At 46.7% G+C, this 21,537-nt stretch overlaps 1 protein-coding gene across 1 annotated transcript in view; it reads right to left on the reverse strand.

Annotated features, from left to right (window-relative positions):
* Nucleotides 1-544: 544 nt before the first annotated feature.
* The window catches only part of LOC8024244 (beta-galactosidase), a 33,314-nt gene continuing 12,321 nt past the window's right edge, over nucleotides 545-21,537 (reverse strand). The window contains exons 6-16 of the mRNA XM_042289943.1: nucleotides 17,982-18,162; nucleotides 15,619-15,799; nucleotides 14,091-14,134; nucleotides 13,721-13,839; nucleotides 11,329-11,406; nucleotides 10,636-10,716; nucleotides 9,949-10,056; nucleotides 8,443-8,577; nucleotides 5,790-5,933; nucleotides 3,155-3,226; nucleotides 545-1,147 (exon numbers count right to left, since the gene is read on the reverse strand). Coding sequence (XP_042145877.1) covers nucleotides 914-1,147; nucleotides 3,155-3,226; nucleotides 5,790-5,933; nucleotides 8,443-8,577; nucleotides 9,949-10,056; nucleotides 10,636-10,716; nucleotides 11,329-11,406; nucleotides 13,721-13,839; nucleotides 14,091-14,134; nucleotides 15,619-15,799; nucleotides 17,982-18,162 — 1,377 coding nt within the window. The 3' untranslated portion in view covers nucleotides 545-913. The remainder of the gene's footprint in view (nucleotides 1,148-3,154; nucleotides 3,227-5,789; nucleotides 5,934-8,442; nucleotides 8,578-9,948; nucleotides 10,057-10,635; nucleotides 10,717-11,328; nucleotides 11,407-13,720; nucleotides 13,840-14,090; nucleotides 14,135-15,618; nucleotides 15,800-17,981; nucleotides 18,163-21,537) is intronic.

Raw genomic sequence — 21,537 nt, forward strand, 5'->3', positions numbered from 1 at the left:
ACAGAGTCCTCAAAAAACGTCTTCGGCGAATGACGACGAACGAGTAGAAAACGTGTCGACAGCACGCTGGAAAACCGCAGCAAAGGCTAGCAAAAACGGCAAATCGTATCCCAAGCGAGTGAAGTCGGGTGGCTTCACTTGCGCTGCAGCGAACAAGCGGGGAAGCGCGATCCAGCAATTGTCGTAGAGATCAGTGGGATCGATACCGGTAAAATGTGAGCAACCGAAAACCGCGGTCATTTTATTCCGAAATTTTGATCTCGTGACAAGAGCGTTTCAGGTACGATTGTGCGGCACAGTTATAAAAAACGTGACACGTGGACAGTGTCGCAATTTCCTCATATAAGTTGTCGTCAAACACTCAATCCATACCAATCGACCCGCGTTTTTTTTGTTTTTTGTTTGCATTTGTTGGCAGTTCTTATGAAGTTAACTTTTTTTCTTTTATGGTTGCCGGTTTGCTGAAATAGAGAGTTGTATCCATTCAAAAATAATCAAATAACAGACAGTATTTTTTTCGGGAACAAGAACGACAAACTCGATATTTTTAAAGTTTTTTTTTAATTCTCTTTCAATTCAACATATATTAAATCAAACTATCAGCGTGTTTCAAAAGTGTAAGATAGTGTGGCTCGAAGAAAGAAACAACCTTAGCTATATATTTAAGATTAATCACAAACCAGTGATCAACTGCTAGCGATGTGATACCGAGTGATTCACGAAGAAATTGTTGAGACCTGGATGGTCTTAATACTGAGGCCTTTCAAAATTTCTTGATGTCTGAGTATGTAACTAATCATTAACCATTGATTCCTAATTGTCAGCCATGCCAAAACAGGCTGCACGACCTTGTAATTCTTTGCGGAAATGATTTTCGCGCGTAATATCTACATTTTTTTGTTGAAATATTCGATCACATCCTAACCGATTCATTCCCACCATTCATCGGCACTGTGCCATTGATCACGTGTGTCTTCACAAACTCGACGCTGCAATCCTCGAAGAGGCTACAGGGCGCGCGTTCCAATTCCAGGAGGATGAGACGGTTGTGCTCCCGAAAAAGAACCGAGGGTACGTACAGGGTCATCTGAGGCCCCATCACCGGCCAGTAGCGACCCAAGTTGAAATTGTTCAAAAAGGCGAAGCCCTGAAACGAAAGGAAGATTCAAATTAACGAGCGCCAGATTGCCGCACTCACTGAGTACCAACTTCCATAATAACCGGAGGCACGGTACGATAACAAATAGACAGAACAAAAACGTCTCAATATATTTTTGTTGGATACGCGCGCGACAGAACAAATGCGGCTGGAATGTTTGCTTTATTTTACGATGAGTTTTGACGGCGCCGTCCGCTCAGCCGTGTCAATCAAAAAATTGCTTACCTATCGAAAATAATTTTACTACAGGACATAGCCGAAAGAAGTGCATATTTCGCGCGCACAAATAACGTTTACCGGCGTACGCCAGAGGACTCGAACATGAAATTGAGCGAGTGTTAACATTCGAACCATGTATTATACGTACCAGACGGTGTAGCGTTATCCGAAAAAAGTATTTATTTGAGAAAGATCTCAACACAGCACTAGAGTGTTGACGACAGTCACATGTCGGCGATCGGACTGAATCCAAGAGGACCTCGTTTTGGTGCGCGTTTTGAATCCAAGAACTGTTCCCTAAAACTTCCTAGTGACGGCACAGGAACTTCGGTGTGTAGCAAGTGCCGAGCTTCAAATGATCGCTCCGCAGCGAAAAAGATTGCGTCGTCAGCCGATAAGAACGCCGAAGGACGAGTCACAAAGACAGAAGCGCGTGCGTATTGGGGGCCACGCCCAGAATATTTTATATCACGGTGGCTGTAGCGGGCTTAGGATGAGAGCAGCGAATGATCGAATAGAGATCATGCTTGGGAGAACAGCGTGTTGGTTTAAGTGATGGATGAAGAAAGAATAAAACAAACAGAAACAACACAACCACATCTTTCAACTAGCAACAGTCGAGTAAACTTTCAACAGCGAGCAGCCGACTATACCAAATAGAGATCATGTTTGCAAGCAGAAGACACAGATGTGAAATCTTCTGCCATAGGCGCACATGTCGTGAGGTCGCTTCGATCGTTTTGCGGCATTAGACAGGCATTACAGCGATAGGAATGTTGTCGTGTTATGGTTCATGTCGGCCGCCTTAACCTATCTTCCAACAGACGATTTTCGAAATCCCACCGGGCGACGTTCGGTGGTCGCCGTTTTCGTTCTGCACGCAAGCGTGTGGTTGGATCCGAGTCATCGCCGAACAATGACGCAGCGCTTTATATATATATATATATATATATATATATATATATATATATGTTGAGCTGAGTTATTGCCGAACGCTGACGTAAGGCTCCCGTACAATATACGCCCGGGGTGCGTTATAAAACTATGGAGAAGCAGCTACTATACTCTTTTTCCCTTCAAGAACCGTAGTATAAAAAAGTCCGGCATGTCGCGGATCATTACTAATTTCCTTTTTTATGTAGAGAATCGATATGCGTGTAGGGGAATTTTAGATTAGATAGGTTACCTTATCAATACGAACCCGTCTCAGACTCCAAGAGCATTGCTCCTTCCTCCGACAACCAAGTCTTGTAAGAACTGCCTCGCACGGCGTACGAACATTGCGCAAAACTTCTTTTTTGTCTTGAGGGGAGTTGTGGATATGGTTAGAGTTCCTGTATAGGCTTCCCACGGAAGCCAGAGTTGCGGGTCTGTTTTCCACGCGCCGCCGCGCCGCTATTCGCCGAGATCCGATTACGTGAGGAGCCGGATCAAGTGTCGTGCAGAAAAGACGATGTCGCGCGCGCCCCGGCGTACGTTCCGCCGCTTTCTTCTTCTTCTAAGCGTTGTGAAAGATGGTGGGGGGTTGAGCGCTCCGCGCGCCTCGAACGCGCTGCGCCGCTATTCGCTGAATTCAGTCACGTGAGGACCAGACTCGCCCTGCCGTGCAGGAAAACCGGCGCTCCGGGGGTAAACGCGCAACTCTGGCTCCCATAGGGAGCCTATACAGGAACTCTAGAAATGGTATGGGGATGTGCGAAAACAATCAACATCAGTAGCGAATTCAAATTCAACAAAAAAAAAAAAAAAGAACGAGCACATTAAAAAAATGCTTACTTTTTTCCATCCGTCTACTTGAAGAAATGTGTCCAGGACTTCGTCTTCGGGTGCTGGAAAATCTACGAAGTACCCAGGTAGCACACTTGCTTGGTTTAGCTGGGGCCAGGGTTGGCACTTAGTTGTGATAGCTAGGCCACGACTGCCCAGCAATTTACGTCTGTATGCCAGCCTGGCGTTTCATAGTCTTTCCTTGCTCCAGAAAGCCACGGAAATGCCAGGGAACGCTTTCCCTGGTTGACCGATCAATTTCCTTGGTCATTGATGGCCAGTGTAAACAGGCCGCTGCCAGTATTTGATGTACCCTGGCTGTCTATTGATTTTCCTCGGTCAGAGATGGCCAGGGTAGCAATGCCTCTGCCAAGCTTTGGGGTTCCATGGTAGTTCGCAGGAATTCCCTGGTCCGCTCAACACAAGCAACAGCCAATATTCGGGCATGTTGCCAGTTCAAAGATAGGGTGAGCCAAGGAATGTCAGGAAACTGTCACTGTGCAACGTTCCGTGGCTCAAGCTCGTATTTTATCGGACACAGAATGCCCACCTGAAAGCCACTGTTACTCTGTAGTTCGTTTAACTTTTTCCATTTTTTTTTAATTCGTATGAGCGTTCTCTTAACATATTTTTGGTGCTTTGTGGCAAGAGCCCTCGAACTAGAAAGTGACGTTTGAGTGCCATGAGACATAAAAAAGAACACGCTTTCCCAATTGAAAAAGAAAAAAAAAACTCTTTGAAAACAGTTTGGATATGAACAGGCCAAACCCGAAATGAACTGGTTGTAGTGGAATTGCACCGGAGAAATTGTAAATTAAACTATCGAAATTGGTCCCACTCGAATTTTATCATTTTCCCGCTTTTTACCGCGGCCTTTATCTACCCTGGCTTGCACGGAGAAGCCGCTTCAAGCGCAAGTGCCCGAGGCGGGGTGCCTGGAAAAGCGCGGGAAAGATCCCGCACCCTCCAGATGAATCATGCGCCTGGAATGTGCCAGTGCCCCGGGACCGGGGACGATGCAGTCTCCACGCGCGTAGCGCGGGAAAGAGAAGGGCTCCTCACGTGCAAGGACAAGGAGCGCGCGGGCCAATCAGCGCGGCTCTCGCGTCCGCTGGAAGCGCCAGTTTTGAGACGGCGGCCGGCGAAGTTCTGAAAACCAAAAAAAGAAAGAAAAAAAAAACCGGATCTGGCGTTAGTAACGCGAACTTGGGTCTTCGTTCACGCTGCTGTTCTGCTTGGGGAGGTTGCAAGTTGCTGTGTTTGAATAAGATAGTTCGCCGGTGCCTTGAGTGCTGCCTCTGCCGATGGTTCATGTGGCTGATGACGTCCTCCGCCTGACTTTGCCTGAGTTCCACTCACTCGCGGGCGAAATGGCTGCATCCCACAACGGCGTGTTCGGAATTCGCTCCGTCCTCGTTGCAGCGCGGGCACTGGCTGTCTCTGTCTCGGCGCCAGCGAGCCAGGTAAGCAGGCTCTACCATTTGTATTCATTTTCATAATCAGGGCCAAGTGAATCCGAACGTTTTTGCAACCCCATTTGGAACAGCCATGCTAGTAATACAACTGCCAGTGTATACATTCAGCTTCAGAGATCCTCTACCGCAGTGGTTAACCACTGTGGTAGAGGATCCTGCTGTTGTTGCCCCTTCCTGCCTTCCTAGTCTGTCGTCCGCTATGCAACGCAAAGACTGAACCGCATCTAAGCGATTAAGCGAGCGACGAGTCGGCGACGAGCGGCGGAGATATCCCACGGTCGCTTGTCGCATCGCTCGGTTTTTGGATTTCTAGAAATCGTCGCTCATCGCCTTGGTCGCTTGCTCCCGTCGCTCTTTCATGCGGTTTGCCGCGTCGCGCGAGTGACCGAACGACAGTGAAGCGGATCGTCGTCGCTTGTCTCGTGGCTCGTCAAATCTCTTACATGCGGTTCCTACTTAATTGTCGCGTGACTGGCACCACATGTACGACTGGCACAGGCTTCCATTTCCCTCTCCTACTGTTTATGATAGAGCATATTTTTTTGTTAGTGGCATTAGTTATTAACCGTTTTAGACAGACGGGTGCAAATAAATCTGCCATGATTCTAATTAGTGATGTTTATTCTTTTTTCAGATGCCTTGCGGCACTATGTTAGCCACCACCGGAACCCCGACACTCCAGAAGATCTGGAGAATCTCGCCAACCGCCTGGGACACATGAATAATATAATGCAAATTTTTTTGCATTGTACATATGCTTTTATGTTTATTTTTGCAGCCTGCAGTATGTATTTTAGTGGGTATAAATTGAATTTTATTAATTTACCACGTGTGTTGTCAATATGACCAGTTAAACTGGTTTAACTGCATGGTGAATTTCTATTGTCTAGCCAAGCTTGGCTGACCACCCGGCCACTAACCTGGCCCATGCTGTATGTACAATAAAGAGCCAAGCTTGGGGTACCACTGAGCTTCCCGCCTGGCCCAGGCCATAATTCCAGCGGTGAGTCAGTCAATGGCTGCACAGGCAACTGCCGGTGGTCGCCAGACTGGCATACCAGGATGGGGCTGCCTAGCGCCATGGTGCAAAACAATCTAGGCCCACTGAAACTTCCCTGGCTACCCAGTCTGGCTCAAGCTTGAGCCGGTCGTAATGTGCTGCTTGGGTAGGCGCCTATGCCTTCCGTATGCTCAAGCTGAAAGTTGATGCTAGAGTCGATGTTTCGAAGGCCGGGTATTTCCTCCAGCGGAATGGGCATCATCGCCCACGGAGTCAAAATCATTCCTGACAATGTTACGTTCGATATAATGCCCTAGAAAAGAAAAGGAAAGAAAATAATTGTTTGTGTTGTTTTGCTGCCAGAGGGAAATCACCGTCTTTTATAAACATATAAGAATTATTTAAGGATGTCCCAAGCAAATCAAAACTGCGCGACAAGTCAAGGAGAAAGAAAAGATAGACGAGAGCGCTAATTGTTTAACTGAAAGTTTATTTCCACCGCTCTCAGTATATATACACATAGGCAACCGCGAAATGAACAGGGCGCGAAAGACACAAAAATACACCCAATCGCAGCATCTTATTAGTTTGTTGGATTATAGAGCGCTGTGTCATATTCGGGCCCTATCATGCACCAGTAAGCAAACAAATTTCTTCATCGCGCAGACCAATGGATGCTGTGCTGACACGTTTGTCTTTTAGTTCGTTTATTTCGTAAACTTCTATTATCTCTCGAGTTAGTATGTCACTGTTCCTTTTGAGTATTTTGCTTTTTCGGTGGTCAGTGGTGCATCCAAAATCAAGCCCGTGGCTTCTGAGATGACCGGAGACTTGTTTTGTTATATTATACTGTAACCGGCGAGGACAGCGCAGCAGATGTTGGTTGCACTATTTCTCCCCGGGGCGCGGTGCCGTCGGGGTCGAGAAGCGCTCCGATTGCAAACCGAAACTTAAAAACCCGTCGAATTTGTGTGGCTTTTAAGAAAGCCCTAAAATGCTGTATATATGCCTTCTATCGTTCTGGAGTTTGTTGATTTAGTGTTTTTTGATGATGCTGAGCAATGTTCTAATTGAAACCATATGTCCTTAAACGCAATATTAAAAAAAGTTAATTACGCAAAATTAAGTAAAAATCTAATTACCCCAACTTTAATAATTTTACTAAAGAGGCCCCTGGATCAGGACTTAACTGAAAAAAGCCTTTTTTCGTTGCGACCAGTAGTTTCCGCAATACCGAATTTGCCCTCTTTTCGTGAAACACCCTGTATATGTATACTGGGAACGGTGGAAATAAAGTTTCAGTTGATAGCGCTGTCGTCCGTCTCACCTTTACTTCTTCCTTGTCTTGTCGCGCTTTTTTAAATCAAGAGGTTCATTTACCAACTAGCCCAAGCATAACTTTTAGCACGATGTCTCAAGGTCTAGGTAAACATGTGATATTACTTCTTTGCTTCTTTGTCGCCCTCGATTAATTAGGTTTGTGAGCTCGTTTTTCTTGCTTTCTTTTCGTTTTCTAAATAAGGTATTTTTTTCTAAAACTAAATATTGTCACGGATGGAAAATAGCTTAACAAATATGAACTGAAAGTAAAGGTTTAATTGGCGAACTTGTGCCAAACAAAATAAAGAGCGAGTGTCGAGACAGCAGAAAAGCGGGCGGCGATTTCGCGGCGTAACAGGAAGTGAGAGCGAGACTGACTCGACAAGTACGGGCGCAGCTCCTTGTCTAGTGTGCGTCGGCGTCGCGAAAATTTGGCCTAGAAGGTTCGAGCATCGAGCATTCGGGATGAGAATGAACAGGCACTTTAGAGGACAAGAAACTAGAACGAAATGATAAATTTACGTCTCGACTAAGAATAAACTCGAATTTTTTCCGTAAGCGAACGTTATTTGTTCGACCCTGCGCACGGTAATATGAAGTAAGTAGAAATGGTAATTAAAACAAAGACTAAAGTAATAAAATATTGATGGATGATAGTTACACGAAGTGGGTAGAGCTGACGAAGCTACAGGCTTTGAATAAGGTATGATCACACAGTTATGTCAAAACGCCCAATGTGCTAAATAGGATTTGTGCGCCATTGTGCGCGTAAATGTAATAACGGTATAAATGAAATCTAAGTCGAAAATACTACAATCAGAAAAAAAAAAGAAAACTCACTGAAAAGAGAAGGGGCTGGTATTTCAGTTTAGAAATGTCAGAGAATATTTTTCCTTTCAGTCACTGTTCGGTCGTAGTGAGCGTCATAAGAAAGGAACTATCCGAGGTAGATTTTTTTTTTTTAATTTCTTGCTTGTGATTGTTTTTTTATTTTAACGGGAACAGTTCTTTGGCTATCTGTTCGGCATTTTGTGAAGGCCAAAAATGAGGCCTGGATTAAAGTGTGGCCGCGAGCCTTGGCACATTGGTTGACGGGTAGGGGAGGAGGAGATAGGTGCTCAACGCTGATTGGTTAACATTAACAAGGTCATGTGACCAGGGGTGGTGTAAGGAGGAGGGGTAAACGAGGAGGCGAAGTGGGGGAGGAGTGGATTAGAAGGTTTTGGAAGATCAGCAGGTCTATCATTTCTAGTGTACACGTAGTTGAATTTTCTAATGAAGAGTGCCGTGAACCTAGGCGTCTGACTAAACAGACTAGACCTGCTGTTCAGCGATGACATAAACGTTTGTTAGGCTGGAACGTTTCATGCATACGACACCATTGCCTAGCAATTCGCCATGCATTTTCTGTGCTAAGTTTACCTTGGAACATTACCGAAGCCGATTAACATCGGAAACCAAAATACACGATATTTGTTTCTTCCGTTGTGCACAATGCTCACCTTCGTGTCGTTGTTCCCGTTTGCATCTGCGACCCGTCCCTGATTCTCGACCACGATGGCCAGGGTCTGACCTTTCTTGATGGGAACTAGAATATCGTACACATTGTCCATTCGGGATAGCAGACCCCTGTACTCCTGAAGAAACCAAACAACGATGGTTCGATGAGGCTACAACCGAAAAAGTTACGCGTACAAAATAAATAGTGCGTACACCCGATCACGCTAACTCGCCCGTTAATGGCGTGTAAAAAAAAAGTTTTTTGTACTGTTTTTATAAGCTTGGTATGCATTTGAGATGTGGCGACACTGACTTACGCTGTATATAAGAGGTTTAGTCACTGCTGTGCGATATCTATAGCTTGTAGTATTTCACGTGCATTACACAGTAGTAATGAACACCGGTACGACACTCGTTTAGATCAAAACTGGTGGGGGTGGGAATTGAACAGACGATTCCTCGTTTCTGCATCGCGAGGTTTCGCACTACGTGAACCGAGGTGCTGTGCTAGCGGTGCGCTAACACACTCGGCCACCGATACACTTGTGATTTTGTAGCATTTGTAAGCTTCCATCTCCTAGATTGCGTTGGGAGCTAGTCGATGCTACGTTGCTGGAGGAAACTAAACAGAATCCCCAAGCGTAGTTTGCACAGAGTGTGCGTAAGGTTCGGAAGATATTTGAAATTGAAAAAAATGGGCCATGAATAGCCAACACGTGAATAACGCCACACAACAAGCGCTGTGGGCCTGTTTGTTGATGAATAAATATGCAAGTGATGCGAAAACCAGTCTCTAAAAAAAAATCGGGATCTTCATAAATATTTTTTAACGTGTGTTTTACGAGACATGGCGTTATTGGCAACTTTAAGTCAGTGCATTTAATACCATTTTCTTTGTTTCATTTTTTCGCCGTCAGTTCTTGCTGTATAAGCTGAAGAGGCGACTAATTTAACAAATGCACCGGGATTTAGGGATACTGAGGCACAAATAAACAATTGGAGGTTGGAGATAACCAAGAAGAGGTTATCTGACTGGTGTCACAGGTCGGGAGAAGGATGATCTTTTTTCCCTTCCGGGCGACCCGTAGGGTGGAAGCTGTGGGCACGTGGTTGCATAGAGGTGCTTCCGTCGTACGGATAGTATGTAGCTTTTAAAAATAAATCTCTAGATACACAACGATCTTCAAAAATGGTAAGAAAAAAATGCACTGGCTAGATGGCGCAGGTCGCCGCCCGATTCAAGGGAATCAGCTGCAGCCATCCATCTATCCACTTGGATGGGCGGTAGCTCTCCGTTTCTCTCTTTCGTCAGCTCCTTCCAAGTTGTGAATACGTTGTTCCCAGACGTAGAAACCCATGACACTGGCCTAGCGTTGAGGAACATGTTTTGACATGACCAACTTGTCAGTAAAATGAACGTCAGATAAGGAAAATTAAAATATAGCTGTGCCGTATAAAAAAAAAAAAATCGTTGTATCGAAGATCAGGATAATACTTTGTCAGCTCACATTTTCGACGTAGACGTAGCCACGGTCTCGAAGTCCGGGAATCCGCAGAAGCGCCGGGTCACGAGGCCGAAAAGAGATCTTGGTGTAGTAGATCATCAAGCCGTGACCCTGCAATACCAATAGGCTGTGTTTGTTTTGACTGTCATAACCATGCATAAGAGGAAACTGTAGTAACTCTTGAGTGTTTTTTTTAATGTTAATTGTTAGAAATTCATGGAGCACAGATTACTGAAAATACGAATAAATTTCCGCTTCTGCGAAAGAAGCGTAACAAACGCAGGGCAACAGCAGCTCCTCGAGTGTGGAATAAGTACCTTGCGGTAAAAAAAAGAAAGATCAATTTCTTTAGTACTTTTAACAACTGAAAGAAGCGTAAAAAAGCAGAGATTTGGCGACGGACATACGTGACATCCCCCCGAAATTCGAAACACGTCATCATGACGTTACTGTGAACACAGTATTGGAGAATGGGGTTGTGCTTTGACAGGGGCAGTATTGCCGAACACACAAATAGGTATCGTGATCTAATCCCACCAACGTGCTTGAATGATTGCTGGTTGAAGTTGTATTAATGTCTAGAACGCTGGCCACAAGATGAAGTTCGTTCACTTTCAACTTTGAGTGGTTTGTGCTTTCTTGGTTCGTTTTTCTTTTTAAGTGTAAAGAATATTAAGTTGGTTCCCGTACGTGACCAACTTGTTCGAATGATAGAGGAAACTTGGATGTCTTGATGGATCCTGCCGCCATAATGTCTTCCAAACCCAAAACCTGAAACAAGAAAGTGTAGTCAAAGCTCATGCATAGCGTGAACACGATAGATCAATCGACGCTCATTGATAACGCCAGCAACTGGTACATTAAAAAAATCATCTACGAAAGAAGCACCGTTATTAAAAAAAAGTACCTAGACCTGGTTTGTGATGAGAATCGGCGATTATCGCCAGCGCTCGCTGCTTTTCTTGCAAAGGTGTGCATATACTGTTGCCACTGGGTTAATCGCAAGAAAATAATCATCAGCGACCTTTCTTGTAGATTTGAGTTTAATCACTATAGTGTTATGAGGGAGCTAGAGGAACGAAAGCACGCTTGAAATTTGATGAATAGGTTTTGTGGCGTCTCTTTTACCTATTTCTTTTATTATTTAAATGACTGGTCTACGACGTGTTGTCAAAATTACTCAGGCCACATATGTTCTCCGAACAGGTTTAGACGTACAATTCGCAACTTCTCCAACCTATGGTGGGCGCAATGACGCTCGCCATACCAATCTAGAAGCATAAAAGAAAGCCGAACACACTAAACCACGCCCCGCGTTTCTTAGACTGTCAGTTACCCTTTTTTACGCTCCTGGGTGAATTCACACAGCGCCATTTCACTTACACGCCTCATCGTGAACGGTCCCAGCGCCATCTTTTCTTTAGGGGACGGCACCGGGCCGGGAGGAGGTCCGGGAAGAAACTACAAAGAAAAAAAGGATGTATCGTCATATGGACTGCGTTCGACACCTTACTCGAATAAATCCGAGTTACTCCGGCGGATCACGTCGCGTGACGAGACAGAGCAACGCTGGACGCGGGTAGGCTTTTGAACGCCAAGGTACAGAACCTTTACCCTAGAGTGTGGTCGAATAGACGTTGGAACACGGCCAGTTTTTGTTAAGCCCCGCAGAAAGGTAGTTTGGGTGGACTAAAGTGGCCTGGAAGGCGTCTCCGACTGGTGTGTATAGCACCCTATTCCGCCCACACATCAAAAATTATCCTAAAGTGGCAAGGAAGGACGCCAGAAAAGCCGGAGTCATTATGCTATCGGATGGTCGAAGAGGTTCCGGCAAGAAGCACGAGCAAACGCGAGTGTCGCTGTCGTCGCGGTGTTCGCCAACGCCTGTCTGATGAAGCTTCCGAGGACTGCAGAGCGACTCTAGGCAGATTAGGTGTCTGTCACATCCACCGTTGCTGCTGGGACGCCGCCAGGATCGCGCCCGGCGGCAGCGTGGCACACTTGTACATGACGTCATCGAGCGGAAATCGAGGGTCCACTTCTTTCAAAGACAGTAGACGCACCAATCGGAGACACGTTTCAGGCAACTCTAGCGAAGGCGCCTCTTTCGTGTCCGCGTCGGATGGATGGATGGATGAATACGGCTGAGCCCTTTAGATCGGGCGGTAGCTTACGCCACCTAGCCATTTTGTTTTACCATTTAAGCTTAGAATATTTAAATGTGAAATCTATATTCACTCCGCAGTGCAAAGAAAGTGAGGCTATGAAACCCCCTTGCCATCAGTGAATAAGAAAATACCTGGTTTTTTTCTCGATTTCTGCCACCATTCACTTAATCGTCTCGTGGATGCTACAGCGCCCCCTGGCGCAGAGAAACGGGCTTAGTTACAATTCCAACAATCGTCTTCTGTGGGTCGCTATCTTTGTTTACTGAGCTGTGGAACGCGGTCGGAACATGCGCAGCAGCTCTCTTCTGCTGAATGTTAGACGCCGCGCGTGCGTCCGCATCCTAGTGACTCGGCACCTGTTACCTGGGTGAGGAGCGCTTCTAAGTTGTGCAGGAATATTTTTTCAACGTTTGGCGTGGAGGCAAAAATACACACACAAAGTAAACCCAGTCTTGAGGGCGCTTGCGTGGGGTGTTCCGCAGCCTGCAGTATGTATTTACTCGCATATTGAGCGCATTCGCATAATGAACGCACCCCCCCTCAAATGGGTACCAATATTTTTTCTTTTTTTTCCTAGCGCAATAAACGCTGCTTTCAATTTTCGGCTCCCCAAGTCTCCATGCGTTCAATTTAGCTAGCCACTAAGCCAATTTCTTTCTGGCGCCAAGCGGTCAGGCTAAGCCAAGCCAAGCCAAGCCGCTCTCAAAGCAAATTGTTGTGTGCATGTTTAAACAGCCAGAAGTTAGTCTGCCTCAATGGGCGTCTGGTGTCCCAGGTGTAGATGAGCAATTTAGCCAGTGCGGTACAACCGCTAACCTGGGGTCTAACGTGCACCACGCAGTAGTGATCCGTGACCGTACGCCGGTACGATGCTCATTGAGATCGAAACGGGCAGGGGTGGGAATTGAACAAGCCGCACTCGTAATGGCTACAAGTGCGTAGTGGCGAAAGTGCGGAAATGATTAATCGTGCAACCGAGCGGCGCGCACACTAGACGAAGCTTGGGTCGAGGAATTGCCAGGCCCTGGACATTCTTCGCTTATCTGATGCATTGATGTCAACAAACACGCCGTCGTCAGTGGTCTGCTTTCGGACAGTGAAATCGTGAAAGTGGTTAGGCCTAAGAACGGTCGCGTTGCTCTCCATGCTGAGTGAGCTCCGTAGGGCGCTTTTCCTTCGGCAAAAGGCACGCCGAAAGCGCCCAAAAAAGGTTCGCGATTTATAAAGCACGGTCGCTGTAGCGCGCCCCCGACTACTCTCTAGCCACCATACCCCGACCAGCCGTGGATGCGTCTCCATCAGGGGGGACGTGCCACAGTACTTTGCCGTGTCATATTGGCATATAATATAACATTAGCACGAAACGTATAAATGGAAAAATTTTAACCCTCCTAATGACCCTTCACCCCCCCCCCCCCCCCCCCCCCCCCCCGAAATGCGTCAATTTTTCGGGAGTAAATACGGTAGACAAAAATGTCAGCGCAAAGAAGGCGTTTGTTGGAAGTGGTATGTTGTGTGTTTCGTCATTTACGCGCTTTTGGATCATACATGTATTCATTCACTGTCCTGTAGAAAGAAATACAAGTTCCAACTTAGTGTAATCTTACCTCAGAGATGACGTTGCGCAAAACCTCGAATTTTTCTGTGGGATCGCCGGCCTCGTTCATGGGGGCGTCGAAGTCGTAGCTGGTCGGATTGGGAGCGTAGACCCCGTTGATAATGTTGGCTAGTGTTGAAAAATAGATACAGTGAAAAAAAGAAGAAGCTTAGCAATTTAGATTTACGGCGGAAATCGCAGATTGTTTTATATGCTAAAAATGTTTTATAACACTTAAAAAAAAGAAGTTGTGTTTTAGAAGCAACAACTTTGGCTTCTGGGTCCTTTTTCATATCTACTCCGCTTTTTGATGTGACAAACGTGTTTGTGTCTTAGGCTTACAATTCACGGCATGGAAGATACAACGAGAGAGTATTTACCGCCAGATTTGCATCCGAAGGAGGTTCCTCCATGGAACATGTATCTGCACAAAAAAACAAAACAAAAACTATATAATGTATCAGTGCCCCATTAAAAAATTCGATGTGCTCGTGTGGGATTTTTTTTTTACTTTGACGGAACTTTGAAATAAAGCCTTAGCGGTATACGATTGTGGTGTAACGTTTAGTGATAGCAAAATGCAATTGACAAGCGTTTTCATATATATATATATATATATATAACATCTTGGGGCTAAGTAGGCTGTAGGCGTATTTTTATAAAAGTAGAAGCAACAGAGGGTCAAACAAACTTTGAACGTTTAATTCAACATGTATAAGCCATACATAAACCGCGACGTTTCGAAGGGGGACCCTTCGAAGCGTCGCGGTTTCAAGCGGGACTTGAAAAGTCCCGCTTGAGGAAGAAGGGTCCCCCTTCGAAACGTCGCGGTTTATGTATGACTTATTCATGTTGAATTAAACCTTCAAAGTTTGCTTGACCCTCGGTGGCTTCTACTTTTATATATATATATATATATATATATATATATATATATTGCTGGCGATTTATTAGATTTCCTTTTAAACAATATTTTAACATTGCCCAAAAGATGATGCAAAATGATCAACTTTTTTTTTTCAGACAATTAATTACGATTAGTAAAGTTTTACACAATTAACCGGCAGAGCCCAGTTTATTCGTTTGGGCACTGCATATAATGCAGTATTCGCATAGGAAACGCATTAAACGCCAGTCTGATACTTTCGTACTTCCCTATTCTTTTCCAACTATTTGTCGTTTATGAGCCTTCGTCAGCTAGAAAGAAAAAATTTACGACTAAATACGCGTACGCAAATACCAGCGGCTTGTAACGAGTCGGCTGAACTACGTAGCAAAACACATGTCACGTGTGTTGGCTTTAACTCCATCGTATGAAAAGCCTAACAAAATGACCGGTTCCACGCCACGTGCTGAAAATGGACTGCAGCGAAAGCCGAGGCGCGGCACACCCTACTACGCACGCATACAATCACGCAATGACAGGAGGACGTCATGTGACGCCACTATATAACGATTCGTGACATCACGTGATGGTGTCACGTAACTTCAGGGTTTCAGGTGACGTCATGGTGTCTCGTGATAACATGAAAACTTTCTCCGCTAAAATTAGCAGAAAACGTTTTATGTTAAATTTAGTGGATGCATCTTTTACGACCTCACGCGTCATGGAACGTCAGGTCACCACTAACACGAAACAGACCCCTAGATTCGTTTGAAGACCTCGCCAATAGACCTTTTTTCAGGAGGGCGCGCCATCTAGCAGCCGCTTCGCCAATTAGCCAAGTTCGCCACAATTTCATCAGGCACTCTAAACACGTATATTACACGTGGTTGTCGTCAGCGTTCGGCGGACGCTTGGATCCAGTCACACGCTTTCTTGCGCAAGAAATGGCGACCGCCAGTGTTGCTCGGTAGACTTTTAAAAAGCGGTCTATTCCGCCAATCGCAGTTAAAAAAAGGGCTCACATATTGACGGAGGCGTTCATGCTCAACATCTGCCGGAGCGTCTTAGCGACGCTAGAAGCGTTGACGTGTGCGTGCTTCTCGCCCCAGTGGTCGATCCAGCCGGGGTAGAACTCGGAGTTCATCAGCGGACCGCGCTCCTGGTGACGCCGCTGGGCGGCGAAGGACGCCACCACGTCCGCACCTGCGTCGGGAGGGACCAGCGTAAACACGAGCAGATATTTGTAAGAACAGGCTGTGCACAGGTGGAGGGCACTGCACGCGTGCAGGGAGCCAGATTCGAGTGAGATGAAGCGTCGGCGCAAGCGCAGTGCCGACATCAAAAAGTTGTGTCGCTGACAGTTAAAAAAGTCTCAGGGTGTCATCTATAATGATCACATGCTTCTTGATTTGTGATCGGTGCTTCGGCGTTCTAATCATCCGATGCCGCAATGTGATTGGCTGCGGAGCAGTAATAAGCTTCCCGGAACTTGCCACGCTCAGCGTTTCTGCGGTGACTATACGGAGCGCAAGTTTGTCTGCTTCTTGCGTACGGGTTGCGGTGACGTCAGAACGCCGGGCTCTGATTGGCTCGATTGGACGTGGATAGCGCGAGTAGACCTCAATGCTAACTGCCTCAGGGTATACTCACTATCCTTTTAATGGGAGCCAATCAAAGCTTGGCTCTCTGACGTCACCTCAACTTCTGCGCAACAAGCAGACAAACTTGCGCTCCTTAAGGATAGAAGGCGCGCGGGCTTAGCGTTTCTTGCAAGTAGTGCCATTCTTTGAAGCGTCGATTGCTGGGTGGTGCAGGTTTTAGAAAGAAAATGATGGGTCATAGTGGCAGAATTAACTTAAAGACGCCTTTTTGTTCTTGCGAAAGGTGGTTTTCCATACGTGTTGGCTAGTTAAAAAAGGAAGTCTTTCACCTGGCTCTACTAAGTCTACTGTTGAGGAATGGTACTTGACTACGTACCAAACTCACATTTGTTTTACGCTAATTTATGTTTCTGGCGTCACGGCTTGACGATTAAAACATCACATGCATCGAAGCCTCGAAGCCTTTGAATCGCGTGGCAGTTCGCTTCTCTTAGCCCGCTTAGATATATATATATTTTTAATTTATTTATCAGGCTAATAAATCCACGAAACTACGCACATTTCAATTGCAGCATACGCGATCCCGCATCGAGAATGGAAGCTACTTCCGGTCACATTCTGGGGACGCGTGACTGCCGCAACAAAACTAGGAAATTATTTTCATATATATATACTTTTCCATGAGTTGAGCGTAATCAATTAGCAGGGATCTGTATAGACGGCACAGGGAACCGGTACCGAACGTTCGAAAACAATTCACTAAAACAATAAGGCCCAAGACGTACAGACATGCTAAACACTAAGATCCAGGAGGCAAGGAATATCGAACCTGCCCTGTTCTCGTCTAGGCCATGAAACGTTTTCACATAAAGTTCGAGGTTTCGCCCAGAGGCCAAAGCTCAAACATTGCTTTCGGAATCGCTATAGCTCTCCAGCTTCGGCGACTCATCTGTTCCCAGTCAAGTGGGACGAGCGCTTCTTTTAGAGGAGCCTGCGTTCTACGAAGTGACGTTATAGTGTAGCGACGTAGCGCTCTTTTTAAGTGAGATAGACAGATGACGCAAGAGGAGGGAAAGATATCGCAATTCTGGAAGGCAACCGTAGTTCGAGTTTTCGCCACTGCGTGAGGACCCTCCGCGCGTGAGTAGAACTCTTTTTGAAAAGCTCCTGGCTTTGACCTTCTGTCAAAGGCTTTGAAGGGGTCACTGTATTTTATGAGGTGTTTAAGGAGCAGGCAAATTGTGACATCAGGTCGCCTGACACTGCGACGTCACGTAACAACGTGACATCACGCAACGTCACCTGATACCATGACGTCACGTGATATTGTGGCGTCGTATGGCAGTCGACGTCACGTAACGTCACGGCATCAAGTGACGCTGTGGTGTCACGCGACACCGTGGCGTCCAATAATGCTTCGATGTAACAGCGCATTGTGACGTCATATGACAGCGTGACGTCATGCGGTTAGACAAACACAAGCAAGAAAGGTTCATGGAGAGTTTTCATATATAATGCCTTGCGCCAAGAAAGTGAGGGAGAGGAGGAGATGAAAGGGGACGTCAGGATACCGTGCTCTGATTGGACCGATTAGAGGGTAGACTTAAAGCTAGCAGCCTTTGTCTCCACTGCAGTCGTCGAACGCGTTCGAATGCAAACGCCGGCGTTCCGCGTTTTAAGGCGTTTGACGAGTGCAGTGTAGGCAAAGACTCAATTCCCGTCAGTGGCAACACTATTCGGAACCCATGTAACATTCTCCGGAAGCATCTGTTCGTACGACGTACCGGCGCCGAAGTCGACGGTGCTGTAAGCGCCGTCGTTCTTGCCGCACTTGAAGAAGTCGTCTCCGCCGCCGTCGGTGGTGTACAGTAGGGCGTCTGGGCCCAGGTAGCGACGCATAGCATTTTTCAGGTGGGTCGTGTACACAAAGTCGCAGGCTTCGTAGCTCCCATACTCGTTCTCAACCTGTGTTTTGCAGGCGTACAATGAGGCTGTTGAACACGTCTGCTGATTGCGGCATACTCCGGATAATCTGTGTACGGTTGCAATCTGGTTCACACATTTCCGTTTGAGTGTGATGGACAGTCTCAACCACTTGAAACTGCTCACAACGGAAGAACACACGACTGGCGCACTGGCGCCATCCATCGAGTAGGACTGGACCACTCAACGATCTGCGTGTAACAAGACTCGAGGTTCTGCAGTATTTCTGGCATCAAATATACTCGCTGTTATTAAGAAAAAGTGGTGGAAGAAGCATGCATAAGATATGTGCAGATGGGATGTGTTCCGTGGCTACCCGAAAGGTGGCGTCAGGGTGTTCCGGCCTCAATGATCTCGAACGACACAGAAACACGTGGTAGGCGGGGAGGTTTTTAGTGTGCATACAAGTTTTGGGAGACTCGACAAACCCCGGACACGTCGGCGTTACCTCTCCAGAAGCGTAGCGTATCCATAACAAAACAAAACAAAATTGCTAATTATGCCGATTGGGCACATGGTCGGAGGACTTTCATCAACAGTAGTGCTGTTGCCTCCTGCTGCGGAGCTAGTTGAAAATGACGTCATTATTTGAATGGAAGAAGTTACTATGTATTTTTTTTTACGTTCTTCACGCTTAAGCTGTGTTTAAGCAGTTCGTGAACGTTGTACGAATGATTCGCTGGTTGTATCTGGTAGGGTAGAATACGCGGCACATCGGTAGTTTAGCCCCATGTTGCAGCGCAAGAAACTGAACTAAAACTGGATTGGGCTAAAAGCGCAAAAAAAACAACAAAAAAAACACGGACGATGAAGAGACACATACAACACGAACTGACGCTAACTGCATCTTAATTGTGAACTAAAAACTTGCTTTACCTGTAAGGGTCGTCAAAATATTAGACGCTGGACAAAATACCCTATATACGTTAAGTCCTTATTTCGAACTCTCTTTGTTCGCGCTCCGCCCATTGAAAAGCTTGGCGAACGAGCCCAAGCATGCGCGCACCTGATCTCACCATCCCGCCGTCTCCTTCAGTACGACAAGTCCGTCTGCTATGGTAAGCATCACCATGGTGACGGGAGACGCCAACTTTTGAAGGTCGTCTGCTAACACGAACGCTGCAACGGAAGGTGGGACGCGCCGTTGGGGAGGTGGACGCGGAGAGCCGCACCCAAGTCGGTCGCCTGGCAAACATTTGGCTGTTTGCCAGGCGACGAGGCAACGATGCATGTTGTACGCTCGGGCCCGAAATTATATGAAAGCTTCCCCGAGCGAAGCGAGGGGTGTCCGCTCGTAAGTCTTACACCCTTTTGTCCCATATGAAACACCCCAAAACATCAGTTTGACGTTCAGCGCACCGACGTCGAAATGCTGGCCCCAACTTTTACGAGAAGCTTGATAACGGTCGGATATAACTTATTAAACCGCTGAAGTACGTATAACAAACTACAGAAAAGGTAAAACTGAGGTTTTGCAGTAAAGCCGAGGAAACGCGGATTATTTAAAAAAATAATATTTTTGTAGTCAATAGCACGTACATTAGCTGTTTTAATACGTTCTACCATTCGGCTATCAAGCTGCTCGTGAAAGTTGGTATCGTCGGTCCCACGTCCGTGCGGTGTACGTGGGACTGAACATTTTTGGGTATATTATATGGGACAAAGGGTGTAAGACTATATACTCTTTTTCCCTTAAGAGTGTGGCTGCCTAGCTTTGAGCCGAAGCTATAGCCAATTTGCAATAACGTTGCCGCGCTGGCAGACTGCATTCGGAAGACGACGCGGCTGTAGCTGGCGACCGACGCCGCGTTCGCGTGTGCATCTATGCGGAGAGCCAGTCGTCTGCTTCTTGCGCTGGGGTCACGATGACGTCAGAACGAGGCCGAGCTCTGATTGGCTTTGACTGAAAAGATAGTGGGCAGACATCAAGGTTAGCTGCCTTGAGGTCTACCCACTATTGTTTCAATCGGCCAATAAGAGCTCGGCGTTCTGACATCATCGCAACCCCTGCGCAAAAAGCAGACGAACTTGCGCTCCGCATTGAGATTCAGTGATCATAGCAGACTGACTTTATGGTGCGAAAGAACACGTGTGTGTAGCGAGATCAGGTGAGTACACTTGGGTTCTTTCACCGTGTTTTTCAGTGGGCGTGATGTGAACGAAAATTGAGCAGGCCTGCGTTAATTCAGAGTGCAGTCACAGCGACAGCTGCGACAGGTCACGCCGAGGTCGTTGGGCATCGGCGTCGCGTTCACGCACCGTAGAGTGCGTGAACAAAAGCGCTCGGAACAAAGTAGGTATCTGATTTGTAGCGGATGACAAAGACAACGCAATCACATAACGTGAAGATTTGGTTAAGGATGTATTCATAGCCGCCTATATACTGACAAAGCCTGGTAGATCGCCACGCGAAGCGGCCGCCAAAATGGAAAAAGTGGAGCGGCGGACATCAGAGACGAGGAGAGCCACGTGACTGGCGCCCCGCTGCGGCGAGACGCCGAAACACACTTCTCCCGAGCGAACAAGTGTGTTTCTGGCCCTCGCCGCTGCAAAAACTGTGCGCTGACATCCAGGTTCCCCGAGAAATGGCTCTTTGACGCTCTGTGCTACCAGATCCTCGCGCTCCAAATCTGCGACTGGGCACTCTATGGCTCCGTCTTCGCACTGCCAGGCTTCGTGAGTATAGAGGAGCCTATGCTCATACCCATGAGCGCGTTGCGGGCTAGCTCTCGCTTGTAGCTTTGGCTGTAGCCTCAGTTTAAGGTTAAACGGAGTATACTACTACTACCGTCTACTATAATACGGGTTAGTGTTGGGACCATAGCTGCACGTTCGGACTGCAGCGAATTTCTGCTACCCTGTCGACTGCAGCGCCGTGATTGTGGTCTACATGCGCAATTTGACAAGTTCCGATTGTCAAATCGCGCCGGTCCAAACACTACCCGTTATTTTAGTACACTTGCTCTAAAAAAAATATTTCGCTTAAAATTAATGTTTTGACACGCGTGTCCCCCTCCCCCGGACTGCTTAAAGGAGCGATGCAACAATTTTTGTACTGTGCACAAATATCGCTTAAAACGGATCCCTAATGTTAATGACCTATGAAACACGCGTTCGTTTTTCACCTAACGCAATAGAAGTCCCAGAAAAAAATTAAAGAAAAACGAGCAGCGTTCACCCCCTCAACTCGCAGCCAGAGCAAGCGGCCACGTGATCTGGAGCCGATTATATGCCGCCAGTGTTGATCGTAGCCATGCGCTGGGGTTGGCAAAGCGCAGGACACGCGCTGAGTTCCACACATTGTTATGGCTCGGCTGTTGTCGTGGTTGCAGCGATTGGACACGGGTCACAACCCGA

This window comes from Ixodes scapularis, unplaced genomic scaffold (assembly GCF_016920785.2).
Source record: "Ixodes scapularis isolate PalLabHiFi unplaced genomic scaffold, ASM1692078v2 PGA_scaffold13__105_contigs__length_92229423, whole genome shotgun sequence".
In the NCBI taxonomy this organism is placed as follows: Eukaryota; Metazoa; Arthropoda; class Arachnida; order Ixodida; family Ixodidae; genus Ixodes; species Ixodes scapularis.